We start from the raw sequence: 27,876 nt of genomic DNA on the forward strand, positions 1-27,876 counted from the left end.
TTGTGACTTAAAATCCATTTAATCTGTGGGGTTTTTGTTCCCTGGCCTCTCCTCCTTTTAACGTGCTTGCAACTGCTCATAGAAGTGTTTTATAAAATTCCCCTTGGAATATGCCTCTTCTGCATCAGAAACAGAATTCATTTGTGCTCTTACAGAAAGTGTCAAAAGATGAGGCGATGAAGAATAACTGGCTCTTGCTCAGTAGTGCTGCTCGCAGAACTTACTTTACCTCCAAACAATATATTTCTGTTTGACTCCCACTCTGCTGCTTGGAGGACAGAAAGATTTATGCAGACCATTAAAGAAAGGGAGGTGTGGGGGTGGAAGTAAACTGCAGATTTGAGGAGACTTCACCATATTTCTTAGACTGACATGAGGTCAGCTGAAAAGTCGGGGTTTCCTTTTGTTTCTGTAAAGCTGACGGATACAACATGAAATTGATTGTAGTTCGTAATTCCAAAAAAGTAGAAGAAAGTAAAAGGAGGAGGCCAATGTGTTTCCACAGGTGTTAAATGTATAATCATCTCAGGTGCACCACTACTAGGTCAATGGAGCAAGCACGCTACAAGAAAGCCAGCAGCTCTTTTATTTAAGGTCCAAGTTCACATCACTCTAAGCCAGCTGCTAAATAGACAACAGCATGAACGCCAACATGGAGAGTAATTCTGCTAACTCTAACACACCATGATATGCTCTCAGCCCAGTCATGTTACATGGTGCTGTTCAAATACAGTAAATATGATACTATGAGCATCCCTTGGGACCAATGCAAAGAAGAGAGCTGTTTTACTTGAATTTTAGAGAGGAGCTTGAGAATCCGTATCTTCTAATTAAAACCTACGTTAAACTAAAGCTTAAACCAAGATGAATTTAAGGCAAAACTAATTGTTACTAGTACTTCAAATATAGACAAATAACTTAAAAAAAAGCATAAGCCGCTACTCGACTGCCAAGAAAAAAAAATACCAAAAATCTTATGGGAGCAACGGCTCCTATAAGATCTCTCCTGGGGGCCAAAGTTTGGTTTAGTTTGTTTTTGTTTTTTTTCTTCTTTTTTATGAAACTGCTTGGGATGTGTAAAACTTTGAACTGGCAAATACCCTTCTTTAGGATCTGAAATACATCATAAGAACAACTGTGCCATATCAGACCACAGGTATGTCCATCTTTGGGTGCTCAGGACTAGAATACCAGGGTGCCTCACAAACAGGTAATTATTGTCCCTCATAGTACAGAGGAACAGTGACAACAATTTGCTCTTGCATCAACTTAGTTATTCTAATCACTTCCTTTTTAACTGAAGATTTACTTACTTATTAAATTGTTTATTTATTGGGTTTTATTTATTTGAAATTATTTCAGAGAAGTTCTACTGCCTGGGTTATGACAAAAGGTCATATTAGACTTGCAGGCCAGAAAAAAACATTGCAATTACTGACAAAAATCAAAGTTGAGATGTTCATTCAAAATCTTGAATCTCACTGCATCACCCTTAACATTTTAATCTATATTCACAGTTTGTTATCTCAACTCCAACATGTCAAACAGCTGCAACACCAAAAGCACAGAGTACACAGAAGCACTAAAATATTCCTCCCTTCATTCCAGTTGTTATTGTAAGAAAGTGCTTCACAGGTATGGAGTAAATCAGGACCTGCTGCCATAAAAAACCCCAAATGTGCAAGTTTCAAAGAGCACTATATTATTATTACAACTCGAAAACCTGTAAATCCAGATTAGCTGAGACACCAACTACACAGGAGAAGAACAAATCCCCGCATAAGGTCTCTCGAATGGGATGGGTAATTTAGTGTCTAAGGGGCCTCTCCTAAAAAATAAGTAAATAAAAAAAACCCTCCTTTGAGTGTGAATAACTATCAATCCTGTAAGAGAAACAAAGCCACAGATCTCACTTTCAGAGACACAGAAATTATAACCAGAACAAGAGCAGAGTATCATATATCAGTACACTGTAAGATGACGTATTTAAAAATCCAAAATGAGTTTTTTTCCTAATGTCACAGCAACATTTGCGTCAAAGTAAGTATCAAAGATCTCTGCCATTGTCCACTGGATTCCTGTGTTTATGGAAAATGTTATTTATTTAGTAGTAGGCATTTCAGTCGGACACTGACTGAATCTATTTTATTTTAGCTAAATGTTTCTAGAGTTTGACAGTAAATGATATGCATGAACCATGTTGACTATCATCTTCCACTTTTAATTTGACTGTCAGACATACACGTAACTTGCTGATGTTTCATTCCAATTTCAGCGCCATGAGCCTGTTGCATAAGCTGCCTGCTAAAAGCTGTTCCAGATGGAATGACAGTATTTTGTAGGACCCCGAAGATGTAGCTATAGAGATGAATATGTGTCAGCAGCATTGAAAGCATGACCTTTTTTCCTTTTTTTTTTTGTCAGCAGTTCTTATTTCCACCCTATAATTTTTCCACATTCTTTATAAGATAGGCCACGTGGGAAAAAGAAAGAGCTTAAGTCTCTCAGCCATCTACCATCACCTGCAATCACATCTACCTGACTGCACAAGGCAGAGGACAAAGGAGGAAGGTTTATAAACAATCAGGTATCTTCAAAATGACAAGCAAGGCCCAAAATTTATTTTAAAAAGGAAACAAAACCCAGCCCCCTACTAACATAAGTTCCAGAATGATGGAGAACTTTAATGGTTTTCATAATAGATACTTTCTCTCATGAGTAGTCAGTGAGAAGCCTGCATTCCTCTCACTGGAAACAGGTTTTAGAAAGCAACACATTAACAATAAATAACTTCTTTTACCAATTGTACCATTTTTACTGATAATTTATATACCATATTAACATCACAGAATATTCATCATCAGCTTGTATTAAAATAAATCACAAAAAGCCTACTTATCCTTCTCAAATAAAAATATGTAAATTACACCCACTGCTCATCTTAAACAATACAGGTAAAATAATACACTTTTTCTGAAATGCACCTTGTGCAAGGAACACAAAGACGACTTTTTCCCACATACACACGTACCTCTTTGCACCCTCAAACGAGGAAATTACCGCAGGGCACTTCTGTCCTTTTTCAGATGATCAATTCAGTATTCTGAAGTATTACAAATATTTCATTTACATTTATTAGTTTTTCCTCTACAATATAAAGTAATTTCTTTTTGACGCAGAATGCCACAGCACGCAGTACAAGGAAGGGGGGGGGGGAAGCAGTGCAGGGCTGAAAAACAACAGAAAGAATTGTGAAGGAATGGCTTTTGTTACATTTGACAGCCCTCAGCTAGCTGCATAGCTGGATTTATAAAAGGTTCTTTAAGAGGAGCAGTTTTTCATGGTGTAAGAGTGCCACACAGCTCTGGTTCTTGCAGTGCCTCACACCAACAACTTCAAAACTAACTCACTGCAGATGTCCCTATGATCGCCTAATCAGACATCAAAAGCAATACACTGACAAGCTCCTGCACTGATTAGGAGTGTTCTATATATGTTCCACAGCGAAAACAGACACACAGTAGTTGCTTTAAAAATGGATTCACCCACATCAGAATTCCCTTTTAAAAAACTCAAACCTGTTTGGAACTCCCCAGCTGAATGACAGAAAATTATTTTAAATCCCCCCAGATCTCAGTTCCACAGAGCAGTATTTCAAGAGCAGGAGTTAAATTATTAATAGGAAAACCTTTACCAGGAAAAAAGTAAATGCCTTTCAGAATTTAAAAACCTTGCTATTGTGAATGACAGTCGGAAACCACACCACCTCAGGGAAGCAGTCTGGCCTTTACCCTGCAACATACACTCTAATACCCAAGATGTGTTTCCATCTCTACTTTATTTGTTGTCTAATTATTATATGTCAACAAGCACTGGATTTAAAGCATTACAAGTGCACCATCCTTCCAGTACTACTAGTTCTTGAAGAATTACTGCATTTCTCCCAATATCTGGTTTCCTTCTCATAGTCCACCTCATAGTCCACCTCCTATCACATAACTACAGGAGAATTTCATATTGAAATTCTAACACACGCAAAGGGACCAGAAACTAAGACTACCCGACCTAGTCAGATTGAGTAAAGATACTGGACAAAAGTTCTATCTTCCAAATTCAGACAGACAATACAATCCTCATGGCAGTGCAGTCTCTTAGCTCGAGCCTTAGCAGACACCCGTCAGATCAACCCAAGGTAGAGACTCTACAGCATTCTTCCATCACTATGTCAAAACCAGACCTTTTCTGCCCTGCCCTGCTTTTAAATAGCCTGACTCGATGAAAAAATATTTCTGCCTTTATCTTGTAATAAAATACCCACACATTTTGAAAGTACCACTGATAATCCTTATCTCAAAGCCAAGCTCTGATTGTAGCATATCTTTATGTTTACATATGTACATAAAATAGTATGTAAAAGGAACAAATCATGGAACTGCATCCTTACACATGCTCACATTATGCTAATTTGCAGACACTTAATCAGGAAGGCTAATACATTACAAACACAATTAACGGCCAGAAGAACCAGAGGAGGTTTCGACCCTTTTTAACAAGGGCTTGAAACATAAAAATGCTCTGATTATATATGAACCTTATCCAAAATTGCAAATTATATGTCCACAATGCATAAAATACAGTCAATTTCAAGTCACATCTAGGTAAAAATTGAAACTGTATTGAGCCACTGGAGCAGCTCTTCAATTGATCCAGCATCTCATTGTATCTTTAAATACGGATAAATGCAATTTAATCAGCCATTCCCATTGATTAACTCCAAGTTAACCTAAGTATTTATCAAGGAAACATGGAACTATAAAAGAAAAGAAAGTCATGCAGAACACAGCATCCCCATAATAATCAGCAAGTTAACAAGATGGGGTGAAACCTCAGTCCCACCAGAATTAATACAAAACTCCCATCCGCTTAAATAGGACCACAAACCTCCATTTAAAACTTACGACAGATCAAGTCTTAAGATAATAGGGATGTCTGTCCCTGGGCAAAAAGAGAGATAAGCAGAAGAAATAGCTCCAGAAAGCAAAGTTCAGATGTTTTAACTATACCTTAGCAATTACTACCTGAATGAACTGGACTGAGCAAAAGCAGCAAAATGTATTCTGCTCCCAAAAAGTTCAAAAACCCAAACCCACAGAATCCCACCATTCAGACTTTCTGCCCCACTGCATCTCATCTTTATCAGAGTGGAGCTGGAGCAGAGGGATCCAGCTAGAAACGTCCGAGTTGGTGCAGAGAACCTGAAACTGTGGCTTCTCTCAGCAGGCTGGGGACAAGTGTTGAGCAAGTGTTAAGTGTTTAAAGAATGCTTCCTCCCTCTGACAGGCTTCCACCGCCTCAACCACACAGCGTGGCCTCACTCCAGGGGAGATCCCCAGTGGAAGACTTCATGCCCATGACTAACCCCGCTTTCCAAAGCCAGGCCATTCACAGCCAAAAAGCAGCTGGACCAGCACTTGGTTATTGCCATAGCAAAGCTACGGCCACCACATTTTTCAAAGTGCATTAAAGTAATTATGCTTCCCTGAGGTCCTCTCTGGAGACTTAGGGAGGGAAGTTTCCATTTTTGAAAGCCTGGCCAGGGCTCTGTGACTTTAACTAGACAGAGGAGCTTAACAGTTGCCTTCATAAATTAACAAATTCATTAACAAATACCTTTTCTTGAGTAACAAATTCAGATGTTTGTTAGCCCTATTCTTCCCTGATTATAGTCTAAATTTTTCAGTGGCAGCTATCATGATAAGGAAGGAGAGGATTGGATGAAAAAAGAAACTCAAATTTTGTACCATCTGTTAAATGACTTCCAGTCTGAGAGAACAGATGCTGGACTTCACTATCAGTTTTTGATTGATCTAGAAGTATTTTGTTAATTGGGACTAAAACTACAGCTAAGACAAAATAAGTGTCAGAGAAAATATGAAAGAATAGCTCAAATCCTTCTCAAACTACCTGGTCACTCAGAAAAGATTTTGTAATTTTGGTAATCATCATATGGTACGAAAAAGAAAAATAATCTTCCTTTGAATGAATGGGATAACATCTAAAAAAGCAGAATATATGCTTTGCTTAGATTCTATAAGTACTTTGAATGGCTCAAATGATTCATCAGATTCGTCCAGTTCAGCTGAACTGGATAGCAATTTTCTTTTCTTATATTACTGCGTGTTCGCTGTTTTATTTTATGCATTACTTATTGTACGTCTGTCCTGCGCTCTCCTAGAGACAAATCAGTGCTGTCTTCAGAGATTCACGACAATCACCTCTCAAAAATCTGACCAACTACTGGTATATCAGTACATACCACACAAGATAGCATATAGTGTAGCTACAAGTATTTCTACATAGAACCAAACTGTTAGTTCTACATGTGCCAAACACCAAAACACCAGAAGTGCCAAAACAATTAAGACAATTATGGAAGTCAGTTTCAATTACAAAATGATTGCTAAGATAATTGTGGCATAAATACAGAGACTTAATTTTTACTGCATGCACTGAAAATTGTTTCATCTACCAACAGCTCTGGTTTTTCTAACTTGCACATGACTGCAAGGAAGCAGTATAATGTGAAAAAATATGTTTGTGACAAAAGATGCAGTATTAATTTTAAATTTTCAGCAGCAATATACAGAACAAATGAATTTTCTCTAAATACTGCTTTAACGCTTGCATGAAAGAGCATAGCTATATTCAAAATGCAGTGTTCAGTTGTTTGTGCCATGTTTTTTCATTTGTCAGATATCGATTCTTCCCCGTGTTTTAAAACAATCTGTACCTAATTTAACCTACGTTATTTAAGCTTTCTATGCTTCCCAAAACATTATGCCAAAGCATATTTCAGTATGATTGACGATGAGAGCTTTAGAAATAGTACTGTTGCAAAAATAAGAGCTGGTGTAGTGTATTTTGCTGTAACAGATTTTCACTTCAACAATGAAAACTTTCAACCTTCTGGGCCTTTTTTCCCCCCACTTACATGACATTTCAAAAAATCTGAGAGCCTTCTCCACTGTTATCCATTCAGCTTTGAGTGTTACCCCCACAGCTGATGGAGGGATGCTCTGTATTTTAGGCATACAGAATTCCTTTAGGCCTAGAGGATTCTTGAGTACTGATGCAAGTTAGTGAAGTGTGGTGAGGTTTTAGCCTCCAAATATAACTGTAGTCCTCATATAATGGCATAAAACACACTTGTCACCACTAATATAATATTTTTTTTAAAAAAATCAAAAAAACCCTCCTTTCTCTCCTTAATGGTTAAAAACAAAGCATTCAAAACGTCTTGGAATGCAACAAATTTCACCAGTTTTTCCACTTTTTTTTTCCCCCCAGCTTTCATGGTTATAAAATACCAGAGGTCAGCACTACATACTGACATACTCACTTAACACAGTTATCAACTTTGCAAAGAGATCGAGTCTGCACCGTTAACCAAAAACTCTTCTTTGTACTTTCATTTATCAGACCAAGTCAGTGTTTCATTAATATGTAAGTGCTCGCAGCAACCATCAAGAAAAACCTCTCAGCTCAAACAGGTCTGACAAATGACACAGGACTTTGTCAAAGTTCAGCCCCCTGGAACACCATAATGTACTTGGAGAGTCACCAGTACTTTTAAAATTGCACCACTTTGCAAATAAACACAAACCATTGCAAAATAAGATGCACACTAAATATTTAGATGCACACACATTTGGCCATGCAAAGAGAAACAATAAAAAGTCAACTAAAATCCTGTGTTGACCTTCAGAATTACAGTTAAGATTGAGACCCATAAAGCATCATTTATATGCAAGTCATCTGACTTTCTGTTTACTTACCTCATTCAAGTGAACTTAATTGGAAGTATAGTCTTAAATACAACATCTTCAGCTGAAAAGGTTCCCACCCCGAGCGTGTGTTGCTGAACCCCAGTTCTTTCCTCCTGCTCCCTATTGTGCCAATATAGCCATATGTGGAATCTTGCTATAAACGAGTTGTGATCTAGACTGAAACATCCCCCTCATGCCAAATGAAGAGGCTGGAGGTTTCCGAGAGTTTTTTGTTTTGAAACAAAACAATAATAGATTGGTTGACACAACTGAGAACAGGGAGTGAACTGCAACACTGGACAGGGAAGTTAAAGGGGAAAAGGCACACATTTCACAAGCAAATGAAAGCAGGTGCAACTGTGCCATCATTTAAGCCAGCATTCATTTGGCATACAGTAGAGCAGAAGCAGATCCACCAGAGCTTTCCAGGCAAACAATACTCTTATGTACCTCAGCTGACATTCAGAGATTCTAAAGAATTTTATTTTTTTTATAAGTAATACAGGAATACCTTCCGCACACACAAACACAAAGCTTCAGGCCTTAAAATTGTGAAATAAGAAACATAGCTCAAGTGTGACCAAGACAGTATCACTTTTAGAAGACTGAAGACAGCCAGCAATAACATCTGATTAAGAGTTTCTGCATCCTCACTAATTGTGTCTTTGCACTAGTATTTAGTAATAACTATGTTGAAAACAAATTTGTCCTCAAAAGGGAAGAGTGAGGATGTAAAACAGAAAAGTGAGAGAAAGAAGAGACCATGCGGATAGCAGCAGGGTGCCAAAGGAAGACAGAAAAGCCACAAGAAACCAAGGGAAGTGAAAAAGGGTGCGAGACCAATTAAGCATATTAAAGGGGAAGTACATTTTTTCCACTAAACAATGGTAAACTGGACAATATGATACTGAACAAATAAGTGATTATTAAAAGTTCAGTTCATGTTCCAGTGCCTTATGTCACCATTGAGCTTTACGGAAATATTTTAAAAGAAGAGAACCACTGTTAATTGACTGTATCATCTAAATTAACCATCTTATCCAGAGGAAATTCTCTCCTTTGCAGAAAATGAGAATGATGCACCTTGGTTTAGATACAAATTCATATATGACTTATAAAACTCCTATATACCAACAGGTTAGAACCGTTTTTGCCTTTAAGAAAACAATGAGTTACATGACACCTACTGCCACAACATGCTTGAGACTGTGGTCGCTGGGATGAGAAGCACTTGGGTGGAAGTCAGCAGGTGGGCCCAAAGCTGGATCACTGCTCCTGCGTACTAGAAGCGGTGTGCCTAAGAGACAAAATAAAGAGCAATGGTTCAAAGGTGTTACAGGAACACAAGGTAAAGCTTCACGTGATTTCATTAAGAAAGGTGTACAGCACTGAAATATAAGTTTTTCTGTGGCAATATCTACCTGGTAAATTACTGGATTTGATGGCGTTGTGCCATTTAGTATTTACTAAGCTTAAGAAATTATACCATTTTAAGCTCTATTATACAGACTTTCATCCATGAGCTGCTAAATCAGTGAAAGCTGATGCTAAACAGGAGAAAAAGACACCTTCTCAGAAAAACAAATAATTGCATGTATCTCTGACCACATGTACCATCAAGTTCTGACAGGGAAATCATAGGCTTGATTTCCTAGGATTCCACATAGGAATAACTGTGCACACAGGAAGAACTGGACTGCAACTGTTCGTTCCTACAACTGGTGGTGGTTACTTGACTAAACCAGACCACGGTCTAGAGCCTTTCACTCCACACTAAGAACTGCTCTCACTGTGCCATTCTGCATTAACCCACCAAATTGGGATCTCACAATCACATTTTCAACTGTTCCTTACTTTTTCCTGATGTATATCCAAAAGCCATACTGAGCAACCGCTTGCCTCTCCCATACCAATTATACAAGCCCACACTTAACCTGTACAGAAGGTCGCTTTGAATATGATGGCACGACCATATATATATGGTCATAAATTTTATTTCCATAAGCTCACAAGATGCAATAGTCCACCACCACTACTTCTGTGCCACCCCAACCCAAGGGATGTAAATGATGGATCAGGCACAGGTTTTTGGGTACAGAGGCAGCTGTAGGATAAATGGATAACTCCCTACATGAACTTCATGTAGTATCTAACATGCCTTGAGCTGGCTCTGCAGAGACAGCCTAAATAAGGATATAAAGAGGAGAGGGGGAAGAGATTTTATTCACAGCAGATCTGCCTTGCACTACTGACTGCCAGGATTCTCAGGGAACAGACGTAGGCAGTTGCAGTTGTATCAGAGAAGCTGTAGACTAAACAGCTTCCTCTTGCAGGCATCTCCAATTAGACTCACCAGCTAGTCATGTCTATTCTCATGCTGCCTGGGAATAACCTCAAAGACCAGTCAGCAGCTTCTAGCGACCAGTTAGCAGAATACGCTATAAAACACTCCCTGCAAAACTTAAAGGTGAGGCGAGAGGAAAAAGTTCAGTAATATGAGAAAGGAATTTCTCACATTATCCAAAATGAAATTAAACAAAAAAGATACTTTTTTCCCCCAAGTCTTTCCAAAATAATTTATCCATAGGCAAATAAAAAAGCTGAGGAGACCATTGGTTTAAGACAATAATTTTTCAAATGTTGCAAGGGAGTGAAAATAAGATTATAACTGTCAGTTATAATATTAATTATAGTGGCTGGGACTGATGGCAGCCATAATTACTAGATCTAATATAAAGTTTGAACGTGCAACAGTTTCCTTATTAGAGAGATGTTAACAAAGCTGGAGTGATTGTACCACATTCACTCACAGCACAAGTTTGTAATTATAGCTGGAATAAATACCAGCACCTGATGCTGAGGAACAACCAGAGAATCTAATGCTCTTGCCCTTCCTCATAGTGAGCAACAGTTTTTATATACAGATAATCCCTTCTATATTCACTTATGCAAGAAATCAATACGAAAAGCAAAATAAGACTTAAATTTGTGTCCTGGTATTGAGGGAATGCTCAAAAATCAAAAGGTGAATATTGTTTTTTGTTCCAAGTGATTATCATCTTGATATCAAGCGTTATGCATGTTTTTACAAGGAGATTCTGAAGAAAGGGATTGATCATCACATTTATCCATTTTGTGTGATTTTTGCAAAGGTGTCAGTAGACCAAAAGGAACCAAATCTCTCCACTCAAATCTTCCTGTTCTTCACATGGTGCTGAAGAGAAATTTTTTCCCCTCTAAGCCCATTTGATAAGAAGGTGTATAAAAGCTAAAGCCAAAAAGTGTTGGATTGTTAAGTTACTCCCTTCTTTAAGAAAAATACTTATTCCTTAATTGTTTTCCATGTATGACCAAAGTGTTTCCAGTGACCTGTATCCCATTTTCAGTCTTTCTTCAATACAACAGTTTGAAAAGAGATGTTGAGACACTTTTGTATGTTTCAGCATAATTTAGTCTCCAACTCCAACATGAACAGTACAGAGAAATCCTCTTGGTTAAACCACCAGAAAGCCCATTGCATTGGCACTTTTTGTAAAACTTTCACAACTCAGTAAGCCATATTCCAAATTCAAATTAAAAGATACTGTTGCTTATACTCTTCAAGGCCATCATTCCTGCCGCTTTTCTCATTTCCATCCTCCTTTTTCCACAGTGAGAAATCAGCACTAACACAAAGAGGATTAAAAAAACTCTCTCCATAGTCAAATAGAAAGGCCAAAGATGGGGGGAGACGGGACGTGACCTAATCCATAAAATCACTTAGATCAAGATCATTCCTTCTCCCAAAGCCAACCTCTCCATAGTCAAACAGAAAGGCCAAAGATGGGGGGGAGACGGGACGTGACCTAACCCAAAAAATCACTTACATCAAGATCATTCCTTCTCCCAAAGCCAACACTCTAAAATGAGGTCTCTCCTTTTCCAGAGCTGTCTTCTACAACCAGCTCCTCGTTTCTTTCTCATTCCTCTGGCTGAGAGAAAGATTAAGTTTCCCATCACTGTGACCTGCTGGGAGACAGGACCCTCATTTGTTCCAGGGCCTCCCCACTTCCGCAGCAGTTGAAAGAAGATGTCTCCTGTACCGCACCATTCACACAATGCTTGTCTAAGAAGACAGGACTGTACTTCAGCACATCTGTCTGCTCCCTGTATTGACTGCTGTAAGCTGCATTCCCCCCTCAGCTTTGAAGACCTCCTTTCACTTGCTTTCTGTCACTGTTTTCCAGAGAAACTGAAGCAAAATGACATTCTCCAATTCTCTGTTTATAGCTCTCTGAACTCTGAAACCAAAGTTTGCAGGAGCAGTGGGATTACAAACATTGTTTTCCAATTTGGGAAGATGGCCTTGCAGCTATTTGCTTTCTTTTTATTCCTGCAAGTTTTTGCTTATTGCCACAAGGTTATGAAATTTATGGTGCCTGTCTGGAATACCTCTCTACTTGCACAAAACCAACTGCACTTTTTGACCATCGTGTACAATGCTTTCTCTTTTCTCCCTATTTGTTGTAAATTTTAGAGTCCTACAGATCATTTTCTTGTTGAAGAGCAAAACAAATTTTGCTACTATTTTCATACTTTTAAGAAATATATTTACTGGCATATAACATCATTTCTTGTACAGAGATATCACAAATCGTACCATCTCTGTGAACCAAGTCAGCTGCAGTCTTCAGCTAAAATTACGCAAAACAGTCCCTCTGGTCCTCACTGTTTTAAATGCATACACCACAAAGGCACTGGAGCACAAAACCAACCTTTTATTAGACAAAAGCAAATTGAACCAAAATGCCCTCTCTAATAAGAGAAAACAAATGACAAGCAGGAAGATTAGATGAAAGGCTTGAGAAGAAGAGGTCCTCTCTCTTTTTGGAGGGAGAATCTCCTATTCCCTTTCAAGAGAAGCAATTCTCAGCAGCTCCCTGAGCTAACCAACTCTCCTCCATCTCCCCTTATCTTCTCTGCGGCGCAGGCTGCTCTCTGCCATAAGAACACCTTCCCTGCCACTCACTGCCTCCCAGCCTGTGCTTCTCCCGCAGGCTCCTTTCTATTTTCAGCCTCTCCCTGCCTCTTCTACCGCACACACAGGGCTCTTGAAACCCAAGCCTGTTCCCTTGCACTCCACGAGAGAGAAATCTCCCCAAATCCCGCTGCCCAGGATTCAGCATGACTCAGGAGTCAGACCACAACCATTATACATACATACCCTGAATTTGTTCATCACGGTCTTCCTTAGACATGGATAAAATGTAATGAAAACCCATCACTGATACCATTTATTATTGACATCCTATAGACAATTACACACATTTACTTAAGAGATTGTCATCCATTTTCTTCTGTCAGGAAACAGAACGTTGCCTTTTTCCTTACTGCTTTCCTTTTGTCATGCTGGGTTTCCATGTTATTCTAGTCATGCTATTGCATTTGTGCTGAACATCTATAACCAGTGTAAGCTCAAGCAGAAAATTCATCTTTTCCCTGAATGATGAGACACAGAAAAAACTCCTTTCTGCATACCTAGTTGATCATACAACCATGTTATTTACAAGCACTGCTGTTTTGTGCTAGAGTAGCCCTTTGTATTTTAAACTTAAGAACTCAGTTTAAAAAAAGTTATCCTCATCTTCCTGCACTGCATCAGTAATTTACAGAGAAGGAAATTCGAACACATGTCCAAGACTAAAATTTTTCTCATGATGACAGCTTTTAACCTCAATCGCTTCAGGGTGTACTTCCCCGTCTTTCAAAATTTGCACAGACTACCTTGTATTATGGTACCATAGCACCTTCTAAGCACACGTGGATTTCTCAGCCTTATTCACAATACATACTCTTTCACAAAGCTGATGAGAACAAGTCCTGCGGTTTTCCTTCCTTAAAGTAATTTCTGTATCGTTTAGTTTCAAGCCATGTAGATCAATCTTTTCCTTTTGCTAGCATCACCCTCAAAAATTAGTATCTACACAGATTCATGGTTAACAGTGTATTTCCCTGATCTCCTATGTTTTGGAAACATTTTTTTTTTAACTGCAAATATGGTTGAAACAAGCATATGGTAGAAACCACACTTAGATTTAAATTGGTTACATTAGAAAAAAAAACAGAAAAGAGAAGTTCTGCCATTTGTGCACAATTAAAAACTGAAAACTTGCATCAACACAATGGCAAAAGAAACATCTCCACGCCAGATGTAATCCTATTTTTCTTATTTTGTTTTTTTTTTTTATTTTATTTTATTTTTATTAATTTCACCAAAAAGCTGTACACAGACATTAAAACATACCCTGAATAGGAGTGCACTTTCACTTAAGCCCTGTGGCAGATGAAAAAATCAGCATCTGAGGTTAGGAGGGGGCTGACTAACCAGATGTGATGAATTTAAGAATGCTGTGCAACCTCAGATAAATAATGTAAGGTTTGGAGTTCAGGATCTAAACGTGGTCAGGGGAACTTTGGAGTTCCAAGTGCCCCTCCTGGGGTTCCCCTAAACTCTTCAGGGTCTCTAGGCTCTGAGTTCTGGCATCAAATCTGACACCTTAATTTAGACAGCTCAGTATCACTCAGGGTGATCACTACCACAAAAGAAGATTATTCCAACTCTTCCTCAATTTCACTCTTGGCTAATAACTCTCCTTGCTCAGGAAAGCACAACTCACCTCCAGGCTGAAATCCTTTTATTTGGGGGGATTTAGGTTGTTACAGGGCCAAATTCAGAAAGCTGCTGAAGACAACCAGAGTTTATCACCCACGAGCATTTTCAGTAGGCTGTGCTATCTACAATGCAGTCAAATGATATACTAACAACTGATTTTAGCACTGCTTTGGGTGCAAACACTCTCAGATGACTTTTGGGTAAGCTGACAAATCACGGAACATAGGAAATGCAAGCACATACGTTGCCACTGCATCAGTAGCAACCACTATATTATGAGGTTGGTCTGTTTGCTTTTTCAGGTAACAGGGAAGAACTATTTTAGAGAACAAAAGATACACTTGGACAGAATGCCATAAGTGAGTAGAAAGAGATTTACAGTAAGTCACCTACACACTTAAAGTCATAATTTTAAATTCTGCTCCTGCATATGAAAATGCTGAGTATGATGGGAAAAAAGCTGTCCATCAAGTCCGTATCAAACTGTCAGCTGTTAAAGGCCATATCAATGACAATTACTCTCCTGCCTGCTTCAAAATTACACTTGCCTGGACAGACAAATTATTTTCTCACTTGCCTGTGCCTCAAAATATTTTTGTAGAGCTCCTTCTGAGGAAATCACAACAAAATTTCAAGTCAGAGTTGAAACAAAACACCATAAATACTATATGCATGCACACACAAATGTGAAATTGCACAGGCAATTGCACAGATCTCTGAACAGACACAACAAAACCCACCACCATTTAAACCAGAAAATTGGAATGACTTTTAAACTGTCATTAAACAGTTCAGGCCCTCGAAATAAAATATTGCAAGCAGCATATTAATTAGTATTTAAATATAGGAAATATAAGAAAGGTCATTAATATATGCCTGTTTTTCTTTTTATCAGAGAATTTTCCTGTTAAGAGACATACAGAGAGTTCTGCCAGTCAGCACTTATTGAGAGCACTAAGCAATCACTGTGGGTAAATTTGGTCACCCTCAGATTTATTGGTTACCTGAGGCATCATGTAATGGTTCTGCCATGTACTTAAAATGTAGCTGACATTAGCTTGTACATTCTAGCTTGTGATAGGACTATATCACTTCTTTTTTATTTTTTTAAATATGTAATGCTCTGACGATGTGACTTTTATGTTTAAAGCTAACTCAAATTGCTCATAATAGCACCTATCAATACAATTTCAGATCTACCACTATCTGTTCTTTCCAAAGTGCATACTGCACTTTTTAAATTCCCATGGATACAAGATTAGATTAATGAACTAGGATGATGTAACAGTTAAGACAATTGACTTAAATCTATAAACAGATGAAAATCCATTTCCAGCAAACTCTCTCTTTTACATATTAACCCAGTGCAGAACAAAGTATTTCCCTGTCACTCTAAATGAGGTGTACTTCTTTTTACAAAGAAAAATAAAAGCAATCATCTACAAGTAAAACCCATTAAAGGCTTGGAACAGAGATTGTTCTGGGGTGGTGTTCCTCAAAAGAATGATTTTTCTCTGGTTGCACGTGCTATAACATATTAAGTTAGATTCCAGTTATGAAGCACAAGAATTGTTCTCACAGTTTTTATGACCGGAACAAAGTTTCTTTAGTGGTGTGATTGTCAGAAACTGTGCCTAATGAAACCACTAAGGAATATTTATAGTTGCAGTTAGCTTTTGGAGTTTCAAAGATGGACACATAAGAATCACCTACATACATTATTTCAGTAATAAAGTTAATGTAGATCCCATTTTCAGGATCAAAATCCACATCCATATGAAAAGACGTTAACCACTTCTCATCTTAAGGCACTAGGATACAGATGTATCTACAGAAGATGTACAAGTAACCCTGGTACTTTCTCCCTGTTTCAAAATTTCTCTCAAGAAAGTTCCTAGCTGAATGACAGGCCATCAGTTTGGACCTTAAGCAGATTTTCTTTTCTGACACATTAGATCACAACACACATCAGATCTAGAGTAATTTCAGCATCTTCTCACCCCTGTCAACACAGTGCTCCTATTTTCATCTCCTCATGAGACAGACAGGGAACATGCACAGCTACTGGAGTGCTGGGAGCACCACGTCACCACTCCAAAGCAGGTACCATGTGGAAGAGACCAGGCAGAAGGGAAGGAGCTGCAGCAGAATCCTCCTGGTGCAAGGATTAATCACCTCACTCACAACAGGGAGTTGCGATTTCTTTTTCCCAACCCAAGCTCTAGCAAAATGTGCGACTCTTATCCTTGCTGGGCAGACTAATTAGGAGCTTTGTGAGAACACACTGGCTATTACCAACAAGAATCAGCACTTTCCACTACAGGCCAAGCTTCGTCCTATTCTCGTCCAGGTGAAACATCTTTGTGAACCACACCATCATTGTGCCCCCACTGATTGACACACAGCCTCCAAATTCCAGCTCCAGACGCGAGACTAAAAATTAGAGCTGCTTCAAACATTTTACATTTTTAAGTCTCATTTGAAAAAAATAAATTAGTTCTTGTTATTTTAGAATTTCCCTACACACACGCATGCAAAGTTTTTTGGTTTAGAGGGTTTGGGGTTTTGTTTGGTTTGGTTTTGTTTTGTTTTTTTTTTAAATGTAGTCTCTTTCAAATGGCATTCAGATATCAATGGAAACTAAACGTTAGATATACTTAAAAACACCAGACGCCTTAGTCATCCAACTTGCTGGACACAGCAAAAAGCATTCAGCTTATTAAGCAGACTGTTTTTTTAAGCAGCATATTATCTGTAGTTACTGAATTTAAATCAATCATTTTAGGCTAATATATCCTATAAGATTTTAAAACTAATAGATCTCAGACTCTCGCACCTCATTTTTATTCACAGATTGAAAGGTGAAAATAAGCATTTCTTCTATTTCAATTCCCAGCCCATTCCTCAACTTCAAATTAAATACTTAATGAACTGTACTAGTTGAATAAACTGACACAAAGAAAATATTCTGTGCACCTGCAAAAGAGGCCACGCTGCCAAAAGCTGGTTTAGCACTTCAGCTAACATTAGTTACAGGTGCTTATGCAGTCACTTTTCCACAGTTCAACGGTTTAATTTTCTTTAAAACTTTGGCAGCTAAACTGTACAGCTTGAATAGCACTTTGGTAGCATTTTATTGCTAGTAGTAGAATAGTTAAATAATTTTTTTTTTAATATTTTAATGGTATTTTAAAGGAGTATCACTAATTACAGCATTAGTATAGGCTTTTGTAATATTTAAATATGACCTGTGTTTTATATACCTAATCTAAATTAAGAACCTTTTCTGTTTGATCTTTCCTTAAAAAAGAAGTCCTATTATGATTATTTTCTATTCTGGTCATGGTAAACTAGTTTTAGTCTCAAATTTCAAACTTCTTCCTGCCAATTTTAAAAGACATTAAGATAAAATAGTGAAATCTCCTGAACTTGAAACTTTCTGGGAGGTTTCAAAGACTGATAAGAACATAAGAACAGCAATATTGGGTCCACCTCACCCATTTTCCGCATCTAACAGTGGCAGCAAATACTCAGGGAGAGGGCGTAACAAACTGTTGTATCCTACCAGCTTGAAAAAAATAACGCTTGAAAGATTTCCAAATCAGAGCGGCATCTAGACCATACTTTAATAGTCACTGATGAGTCCTGTGAATTTGTCTAATTCTATATTAATTCATTGACTTATGGCCTGTAACACCAAATTACACTATTTAGTTGAATGCTTCATGAAAATGTTAGTTTAGGGTTGTTTTGCTTTGTAATCTGTTGAACGATAGTTTTGTCCAATACTCCTAGTTTTTATGTAGTGAGGAAAGTGAATAATCATTCCCTATTAATCTGTCTTAATATTTAAAATGGTAAGATGACTATTTCTGTAGGAAAGTTAAAAAAATACTCAATCAGAGGGTCGTTTGTCCCTTTTTGTGTGAGGGTTAAGAAGAGATGACCAAAATACTCTGCAGGATTAGTCTTTCTAGTGAACATACTACATCTTTCTTTTACTTAATGTCTACAGTAAACAGACTTCCTTCTACTGAAGTAATGAGTTACGAAGAAAGCAAAACATAAATCAACAGTCAGTGTGTGTCTATGGGAATATTGTGCAACATATTGGAAGGGAGCTGCATCTTTTGCCAACTATAGTCAGGACTAGTAAATACACAACTCTCCATTTTACTTGGCTGAGATTCTAGATATCTGTTGTGAGAAACAATCAAAAATCTGAAGTGGCACTTCGAAGTAAAGAGACAAAAAAATTAACTATCAACTAAGGCTCTTGAAAGGGTAAATTAAATAGAAAGCAATGAAAAAGAACTTCATGGCAATGGGCAAATTGACTGAATCATTTAACTGTTATTTGTAACTTCTCTAATGAGGACTTTCATAAAGATGGTTTCATCTGTATACTGGAACATGTTCATATGGAAGTAAACAGTAAACAATCATTAGCAAACAAACATTAAAAAAAAATGTGTAAAACAATGTTAGCTTGGTTTCTTAAGAAAAAAAGGGTGATCTACTACCTCAAGACTTTTTGATGGAAATCTTTTTTTTTTTTTTAACTTGAGCAATTTCAAGCTATCAATCAGCCAGGCTTAGCAGGCTCATTTTCAACATGAAATAGACATTTTGCAGTATTGCCTCAAAGCTGATACAGCACAGAGTAGTGTAGAGATTTATAAACACACGTACACACTCCTTTGTCTTACCTAGCACTAGAGTCTACTGACAGAGATTGCACTATAGCCTTCCAGTATGATACTACACTATAGCCCTTCAAATATTTAGTTTGGTAAGTGGGATGGTCTGATTCTTTTTAAGAGATACTACCTTTGGACAATATACAAATACAACACCAGCAACATCAAAGTTAATAAAATAGACAAAAAATTTAGCAAAAATACTGACATCAAATAAAGCGTGTCAAAAAGCCACATAGACTTTTGTAATAGAATTTATTCCATCATTCTAGGTCCCATTCATCACCGTCCCCCAAAACCTTCCCTGAGGCAATAAAAGGCTGGAAACGAACATCTCAGCTAGAGACCTACTGCAGGAAAATGTGTAACTTGTGATGAAAAAATATTTTTCTCCTTACTTAACATATTTTCATGGGGATACCCCCCTGCTCCAATGTAAGACACATTAAACTAAGGGCAAAGGGAATAGAGACAAGAATAATTGATGAGAAACAATCTTAGGGGAAATTAGAGGCAGAGGGGCTATTAAAAAGAAAAGGGGTTCTTTGGTAACCAACTGTGCACATAAATTTATGACCTACACTACCACTAAATTCTTGGGTATGGGGAAAGGAAGGAAGGACTGGCTTGTTTTCTAAATGGACAACCCAAAGGCAGAGAAACACATGGATTTTTTTATATGTATATATCTTTACAGAAAGCATGACTGCATTCTTTTGCTGCAATATGAAGATAAACTTTAGCTATGCTGGTGCAAAGCTCATTTCCATGAATCAAGGACAAGTAAGTAATACCAAGCTTAAGTCATGAGGTCAAAATATACCAAGCCTGCACTCTGACTGAAATGAAAAGTTATCTTCAAACCTTTAGCTTGCCTGAGAACACAAACCATTTGTTTTAGGAACACAAGTAGACTTTAATTGATCATCAGAATTCTTTAAAACCAGATTAAACTGAATGCTGCAGAGGAGAAAAATCTATCAAGCACAGTGTCATCCTCACAACACCTATGACGAACAGCACAGAACAACATTTGATAACGCTACTATGAGAGCAGCCTTCCAGTGCCAAGAAAGAGAATAAAGTCATATTTGCTTAAGGAAATAAGCAGTGTGGCCTCAAACAACAGAAGGCAGCCTGTGCTTCTACAGTGCATTTCTTTTGAAACTTACCAATTTCAAAATGTTAATTTTCCCTGAATCATATAGGAGAGAATTATTATATGTATGTAGTACACACACTGTACTGACAAACATCGTAACATTCAGCCAATAAACTGACATTGCAAGATTAAGATGAACAGGATAGGTTTTATGTAAAAAGTGTCTTTCCCACTTACTCTGACACAGCATATATGCTGTATATAAGCATTAGCAACATTTTGTTTATCAAGTGAAATTTTCAGGTCATACCTGGTTTTTTAACTTTAAAAAAACACCACATAATCATGTGGTTTCCTCTGTGTTTAAAAATACACTGTCTGTTTAAAAATACACTGCATGTATATCCACATATCTCAACACCAGCTTGAAAGAGGACTAACCAAATATATGCTGTTTAAAATGCCCCCAAGCCTACATACAATACTTCCACTTCAAAGCAGACAAGAAAGAGAAGGAATCCTCTCCCAGCTCTGAAGTCTGAGCACAGAAACAGAGGACATCCATACCCTGGAGGTAACAATTTAAGGCCTGTCAGGCCTATCAAGGGAGAAACTTCCAAAGAGTCCTGGAAGAAACCTTGCCTTCAATTCCCTTGGACTTCAAAGTAAGACACTGCCAATGGAAGCATCTCTGTTGACTGACTTAGCAACCCAAACGCATCGGGGCATTCAAATTAAATAAGCCATTGGAACAACCCCATGAAGCACAATTTAAGCTAGAGCAAGCCCAAAACCACAGGAATATATTAAGCTGATTAAGTATATTATCTATCTGAAGCCCCTGAAACACCTTCAAGGAAATTCCGTAAGAATGCAAATAACCTTTCCCAAACATTAAAGGCACATGGCCACAACACTGACAACTGCATCAAAACGTAAAATCAAAACTTTCTAGGCTTGTACTGTTATTATCCTGTACCAGACCTACTGAGGGCTGGAGCATTCCCAGGTAGCAATCTCTGTTTTCATGAAACAAATGTCTACTCCAATGACACTACATAAGATGTCCAGAACTGAAAGAACTGACTGTTCAAAACCACAAGTGCCTCAACATAGCTTGAACTTCAGCTATCATCGCCATTCATAAGCTTATTTTGGGAGAGAGACTGTAAGCAGCTATTCCAACCATCATTCGTACCCAAATTTTCCACTTGCCTAGAATGTTCAAGGGGGTAGGACAGGGCAAGTGTATATATATATATATGTATATATAAAAGAAGAAAATCTCGTCATCAGAGATTTGCTATAAAGGCGCACACATTTTGAAATACCAAAGTAAGACCTTTCAGTGAGAAAAGCAAGACACTTGCCCTACTTAGCAGTGAAAGGTTCCAAAGGGAGGCATCAAACTCCTGTAGTTTACAAGAGAATTTTATAACCTGCTATCAATAACTGCTATAAGCAATTATTTCTTTATATAACCTCAATTTTAATGAAACACTAAAAAAGGTATAAATTAAGAAGCTGAATTTCATTGTAATAGCCAACAATCAAAATAACCTAATTGTATCTGCTTCCTGAGATACCTACACATACCTCACTTTTTTTCCTACCTTAGTATTCAGAAGTGACAAGTATCATCAAATACTGTCTGCCTTCCTCCAGGCAAAATCATGACTAGTTAACACCAAGGAGAGAAGCAAGAGAAAAGCAACAACTAAGTTTGTGTGCACTGGACCATCATCTATCAAATAAAGCAAATGAGACACTGAGCCAGTCATGAAGGCATTTCCAGCTCAAAGTGACATGTCCATATAATGGATCCTCCATAAATAAATTAGTGCTCTCCTTCCTGCTCATACAGACTGAAAAGGAAAAAACAAACTGACATCATGAGTAAACCCAAAAGGCTAAACCTCTTACTCCCCCTTTCCTGTTCCACTATCTACCATGCAGGGAAAAGCACAAGAAAACAACCCTGAACTATTAGGTGCAAAAGGTAACCAGAAGGGCCAGTAGCACACTTACGGGTGCACAGGAAATTACAAGATGGCTTATGAGGGCCAAGAGAACTACAAACATTAAAAACTCAGACAGTTCGGCTAGTTTAATCGAAAAACCTTATAAGAAATTGAAAACTCTCCTACTAAAAACAAAGCACCTGTACTGGCATGTTAATTGAGAGGTTATGACACACTAGTGCTTTTAAAAATAAAAAAAAGGAACACTTCTGAAGTGACTACGTCTCAAGCTCTGCAGGAATAGCTAGCTTGCAGTTAAAGCCAATGACCACACAAAGCATTCCTTATAAACTAGCGCTCTACGAAGCAGCACACTTTCTTTGCACACACTTAGATATCAGCTTAGCAATAGCCTGCAGGCCACTGCTTAAAATATCATGGATGCACCAGTTTCATGAGCAGATGACTACTGGTGGGTAAACATTTATTTGGAAAAGACTTACTAAAAATCTCTAGTCTGAAGTGAGTAAACATCTAAAACAAATCACTTTGAAAATATTTTAGGAGGATCACATCAATTTACACATAGCCCGTTAGTTGGTGCCGTAAAGTTGTGTTTTACCACTATACATTGCTAGTTCACTTTTAATAACTCTAACAATAAACATATATGTATTCCAAAACCTCAAACTATTAGCTGGAGAATCCCAGACAGGACTGTTTGCACATACTGTTAACATCCCTAATGTACATACCCCCATCCGTCATGGGCTCTCTAAAGATCTTAATGCACTACAGAAGAATGTCATCCACTACCCCAGCAAAGCTATCTTTAAGATGAGAGAATGACTGTTTATTCATACATCAGCAAAGAAACAGCAGTTTGGAACACAGAATAAAGGCAATCAACTAAGTTCAGTCTTCTAAGGGTACACACGTTCAAAAGTGATGCTTAACATACAAGAGACTTCATGCCAGGCAGGAGAAGGGCTGAGGAGTTGGACAGCCAGAAGACCATCTCTGACACATAATTTTAAAACAAACTTTCACGGGGGTGTAGATTACCTTACATTTATCATGGGCTAAACTCATGCAGCTAAAAGTATTCAACATACTGTGATTTCACTGTTCATTGTAAGGTTTTGTCTATCCACAGTTTTATACCTAAGAAACACGGTAAAAAAAAGGCAATGAAGAATTTACAACAGTATGTGGGTTAGAGACGTTGAAGTTCACCTCTGTTCAGTTTTTCAAATGTAAATCGGCTATTTAGGCATTTTGTTGCATGTATCATTCTTTGCAAAGTATTGTATTGTCCACATTAATAGTGTACTCTGGAAAGTTCTGCTTACAAGTGTCACAAGACATGCTCTCTGCTGTCACTTCAGCAACAGCGTCTCAATGTTCTCTACTTATCCCCAGAAACACCAAAATCAGTAGATAATTTCTTCACTGTTTCAAACAGCTGATTGGACACATTAAATGGTTGTGTACTTCTCTAAATTTTCTAATATATGTATTAACAGCTGCTTTATTACCATTTGTATTGTAACACGAAATATATTCTTTACCCAATCACATTTTCAGTCAAATGGGGATTTTTTGATTTTTTACAACAGATATCTATTTATTTCATTGTCAACTGAAACACATACACCAAGATTTTCAGTATTTTAAAATAAAAAAGTTCTTTTTGATTTTGATAGGAGAAACTGAGTACAATTAACAAATCCCTGCAAGCTGTGATATTCTTTTGCACTATACTTGAATTAAGGATGAAAAATAGAAAGGGAAGCGGAGGTGTGACTGAACCCAAGGCCCCTCTGCAGAATCTACTTTCAGTACTCTTCTGCTCATTAAACCAAACACGCAAGATACTTGGAAGACCTACACTGAATGGAAACAAAATAAGCAATGCCCCTTCCCCCTCTTCAGGTTTCAACAGAGATGCAGCATTACTCGTCCAGCCCACCCAAACAAGAATGAAGACAGCACTGGTACTTCTCAAAAAGCTACAGTCATTGGGGGTGCAAAAGCACATGTGACATCATCATTAGGTTTTCACCTACATCAGAACAGATGACGGCAGGTTTCAATAGGTGAGTATTACATCTCCAGAACATAGAAAAAGTAAACTGTGGAGAAACTACTACTTCATCGTGCCACCATTTTGGTAATCATGCTTAACAGGAAAATGCCAGGATGCAAAACTCACTACCAAATTGAGACCTCTGTGCCTAACAGAAGGGAATGACCAGGCTTCCCTCAGTAATTTCAGCCCTGAGTATCAGAAACTGCAGCAAAGCCTTTTCCGCTGTAAGAAACTATCAGCCATTGCTTACTTCGCAGTCCGAATTCAGACACTGTCAGCAACACCACCTGACAATCCAGCTCTGCAGGGAGAGGCGGGAGGCGCTCGAGTATGTTTGCATCTCACCTTATGTTATGGACACAGCAGATACGGTGTTCATAAACACAAAGTCTTTCTGTGTTTCTCTAAAATTAAACATAAGAGCCCACATTTTCACCTGTTTGAGAACACCGAGTTAGCTTTAAAAGTAGAGATGCGTTAATTTCAGGGAAAAGAAAACAAATAGCAAAATAATTTCCTGAACTGTTTTAAGGAGATATTTGCCAAATATTAAGAAAGCAACTTGATAATCATGAAAATAACAAACTTACTTTTTTGCCCTAAAATTTTGCCTGTATGTGGCAGCAATGTAAGATATAAGGTACTTTTAGCTTTCAAGCCAAATATAAGATGGCTTTTATTCTCACTGACTTTCATAGTTACAGGTGACAAAGGGCAAAATAAGCGTAACTAACTACATAAGGAAAAGCTATGATTTCAGACAGAGTGAAGTTGATCAGTAAAGAGTATCAACCACAAAAAAAAAAAAAAACAAACAAACCCATAACTGAAAGAAGTAACAATACAATAAAAAAAAAAAACCCCCCATCATCGCCATCTCTATCTAGCCAGTAAAGGTTTTAAGACCAGGTATAACATGATTAACTTAACTGCATCAAATACAAAATTTACAACACAAAAAAGTTTGAAGGCAGTATCTCAAGTGCCTTTTCTAAAATCAGTGCTGATTCTGTGCAGATTCTCACGGTTGAGAACAACAGCACTTAGTTTCACGTTCTTATTAAGCATCAAGCTCTAAGTATTCTCTGAGCAGATCACTAAATGGACACTGTTTCTACATAAAAACTTGGATCTGGTTTCATAGACTACAAAACATCCAACAGAAATTAACAGGCAAAATTGTTCCACAGTCTAACAGTTTATATCACAACGGATTCCCTGCATTTCATCCCTAAAGGCATTCCGCAAAAATACTCTAAAAGGTAAGCACGTGACAGTTCTTGAAACACAACTCTACCACAGAAAGCAACACTTAGTTGCTACATATATAGCTTTTGAAAATTATTATTCTTATTTATTTCTGCTAGCAAGTGGGAGTCAATTCAATAATTAGACAAGCCAGACTACTATGGTTCATGCATCAATGATATTGATGCAACCAAATTGTCCTTCTCTTTCTTAATTTACTTTTCAATTTCCCTCTAGTGGAAACAGGGACATAATTTAAGGTCCGGGGACTTGTACAGCAAACATCAAGGCAAAAATTAAGTCTAAAAAACTGTAATCTGTGATGTAAAATCCAGAAGAGAAACAATTACATTTCAGAGTGCAGACTGAGTTTATAGGACTGACAGGTAGAAAATCTTTCATTTACCTTGTAAAACAAAACAATCTGAAAGGGAACTGTTGAGACAAACACATTATATTTATGTTCTCCATTTTAAGAAGCAAGCATACATTTAAACTTCAAATATATATTGGTATCGCACTGAAAACAAAATAGAACCCTAATTGGCTGCTCTTCTCATGTTATATTTCATCTCCTTTATGCTCTATAGTAGAAGGATTTTCTAAATGCTATGAAACCTGAACTACCTGGTAGCTTACTGGTGAGCTCAAGAGCTCTAACATTTAACTGGTTTGCACAATGCACAACAGTATGCTACACAAACCACTTTCAATGTTTTTTACTTTGTTTTTAAATATGGCTCAGAAGTATACAAAGAACAATCTCTACATTCTGAAACATGCTAAAATGTGTTTACACAGTGTTATTTAAAAATATGCAATAAATGAAGTGGTAAACCGTTCAACCATTGGACCTTTTAGCCACAAACTTTTCCATACCTCATGCTTACCAAAAATGCAGATCAAATACATACAAGTTTTGGCAAGAATAAGTTTCTTCCCAAGACTTTTAGGTATGAGAAATTCCTGCATGTCATTAAATATAGAAGACATTTTTCTATATTCTAGAATATAGAAAAAACAGAAGTGATCCATTGATACAGAAATTTGAATCTAAAAAATTTTCATGCAGCTTTAATTTCAGTATTTTCTACATCAGGCACAAAAATGACCACAGGCTTCCATTAGAAGTTAAGTTACACAGCCTCATCCAGTGAGCTTTATTAGAAATTTTATTTTAGCTCCTTGTTTTTGTTAATCAGCCTTTTCCTTTAAAAATGCAATTATAATAAACAGACAAGTGAACATTCAATTTCTGAAGTCATAATCAGACTACTCCATGAGAGCTGCACAACTAGAGGTAGTATTTCTAGTCTTAACCTACCCACTCACACTCAGAAAGTTTATGGCACACAGTTAGGAGTCTACCAGCAGTACTCAAGAGCACAGGGTGAATTGGACAATGAGCTCTGGTGGAATGCACAGAAGTCTCTCCTGAGCAATATTCATTTGCTAAATGCTGTCAGTGTACTACCGCTTTACAGACAGACAGTAAGAGGATTCACCTTCAATCTGTTTTTGAAAGCTTCTATATCTAGTATCTAGGTGACAGCTTAGCCTGCTCTCAATCCAAGAAAATATTTCAAACTGCTTTGTGTTCAGCGTATGAGACTCTAGCTCTTTATAATTGGAAACCAGTGTCTGAACTCTTGGCCTTCCAGGCACACTGAAACAACACCGGGGACCAGAGTTGCAGCACTTCACATAGTACCCTCTGATATAAGAGGGAATTAAGCAGAAGCCTCTCCTAATGGCAGTTTGCTCACCTTAAAGTCAGAGAGGCAAATAGACTCTGCTGTGCAACTTCTTCAAAGGCAAAGAGCTGAACTGTTTGCAAAGAGTATCTCCTTTCTACCTGCCACCCCCAGAACAGGGCACTAGCTCAGACAATCAGAAGTATTTGCACACAGCAATTTTACACTCACTGAACCCAGGTTCCTCAACAAAAATGCTGAGGTTCTTTTCAATGACTTTGTTATTTGAAAATACTTTGCATAGGTTTCATCTCTTCTGCTCTCAGAAGATTACAATGAAGGATTGTCAGCAACCTATCCAGTCAAGGAAAGGAGGAAAAAAAAGAGACCCCAGCTGTACGGATGGGCATAACATACAGCAGGATACAAGGCTGAGGTGCAAATTTGCCGTGCTGTGTTGCAGTCTTCAGCATCAATTGTTCAGAAGACCAACTTTTGTCATTACAATTGTCTTCACTGAAGACTGTGCAAGGCAAAGAATGAGGTACTAACAAAGTTCTTTAAATACATAAAACCGGACTACAGACATACTCAGAAAAGA

At 37.7% G+C, this 27,876-nt stretch overlaps 1 protein-coding gene across 1 annotated transcript in view; it reads right to left on the minus strand.

The window, feature by feature from the left end:
• PARD3B (par-3 family cell polarity regulator beta) overlaps positions 1 to 27,876 on the minus strand; it is a 406,080-nt gene that overhangs the window by 270,943 nt on the left and 107,261 nt on the right. Inside the window, exon 4 of the mRNA XM_009890252.1 lies at positions 9,014 to 9,123. Within this exon, the coding sequence (XP_009888554.1) occupies positions 9,014 to 9,123 (110 nt within the window). The remainder of the gene's footprint in view (positions 1 to 9,013; positions 9,124 to 27,876) is intronic.

Source organism: Charadrius vociferus, unplaced genomic scaffold (assembly GCF_000708025.1).
Source record: "Charadrius vociferus isolate BGI_N301 unplaced genomic scaffold, ASM70802v2 scaffold147, whole genome shotgun sequence".
Taxonomy (NCBI): domain Eukaryota; kingdom Metazoa; phylum Chordata; class Aves; order Charadriiformes; family Charadriidae; genus Charadrius; species Charadrius vociferus.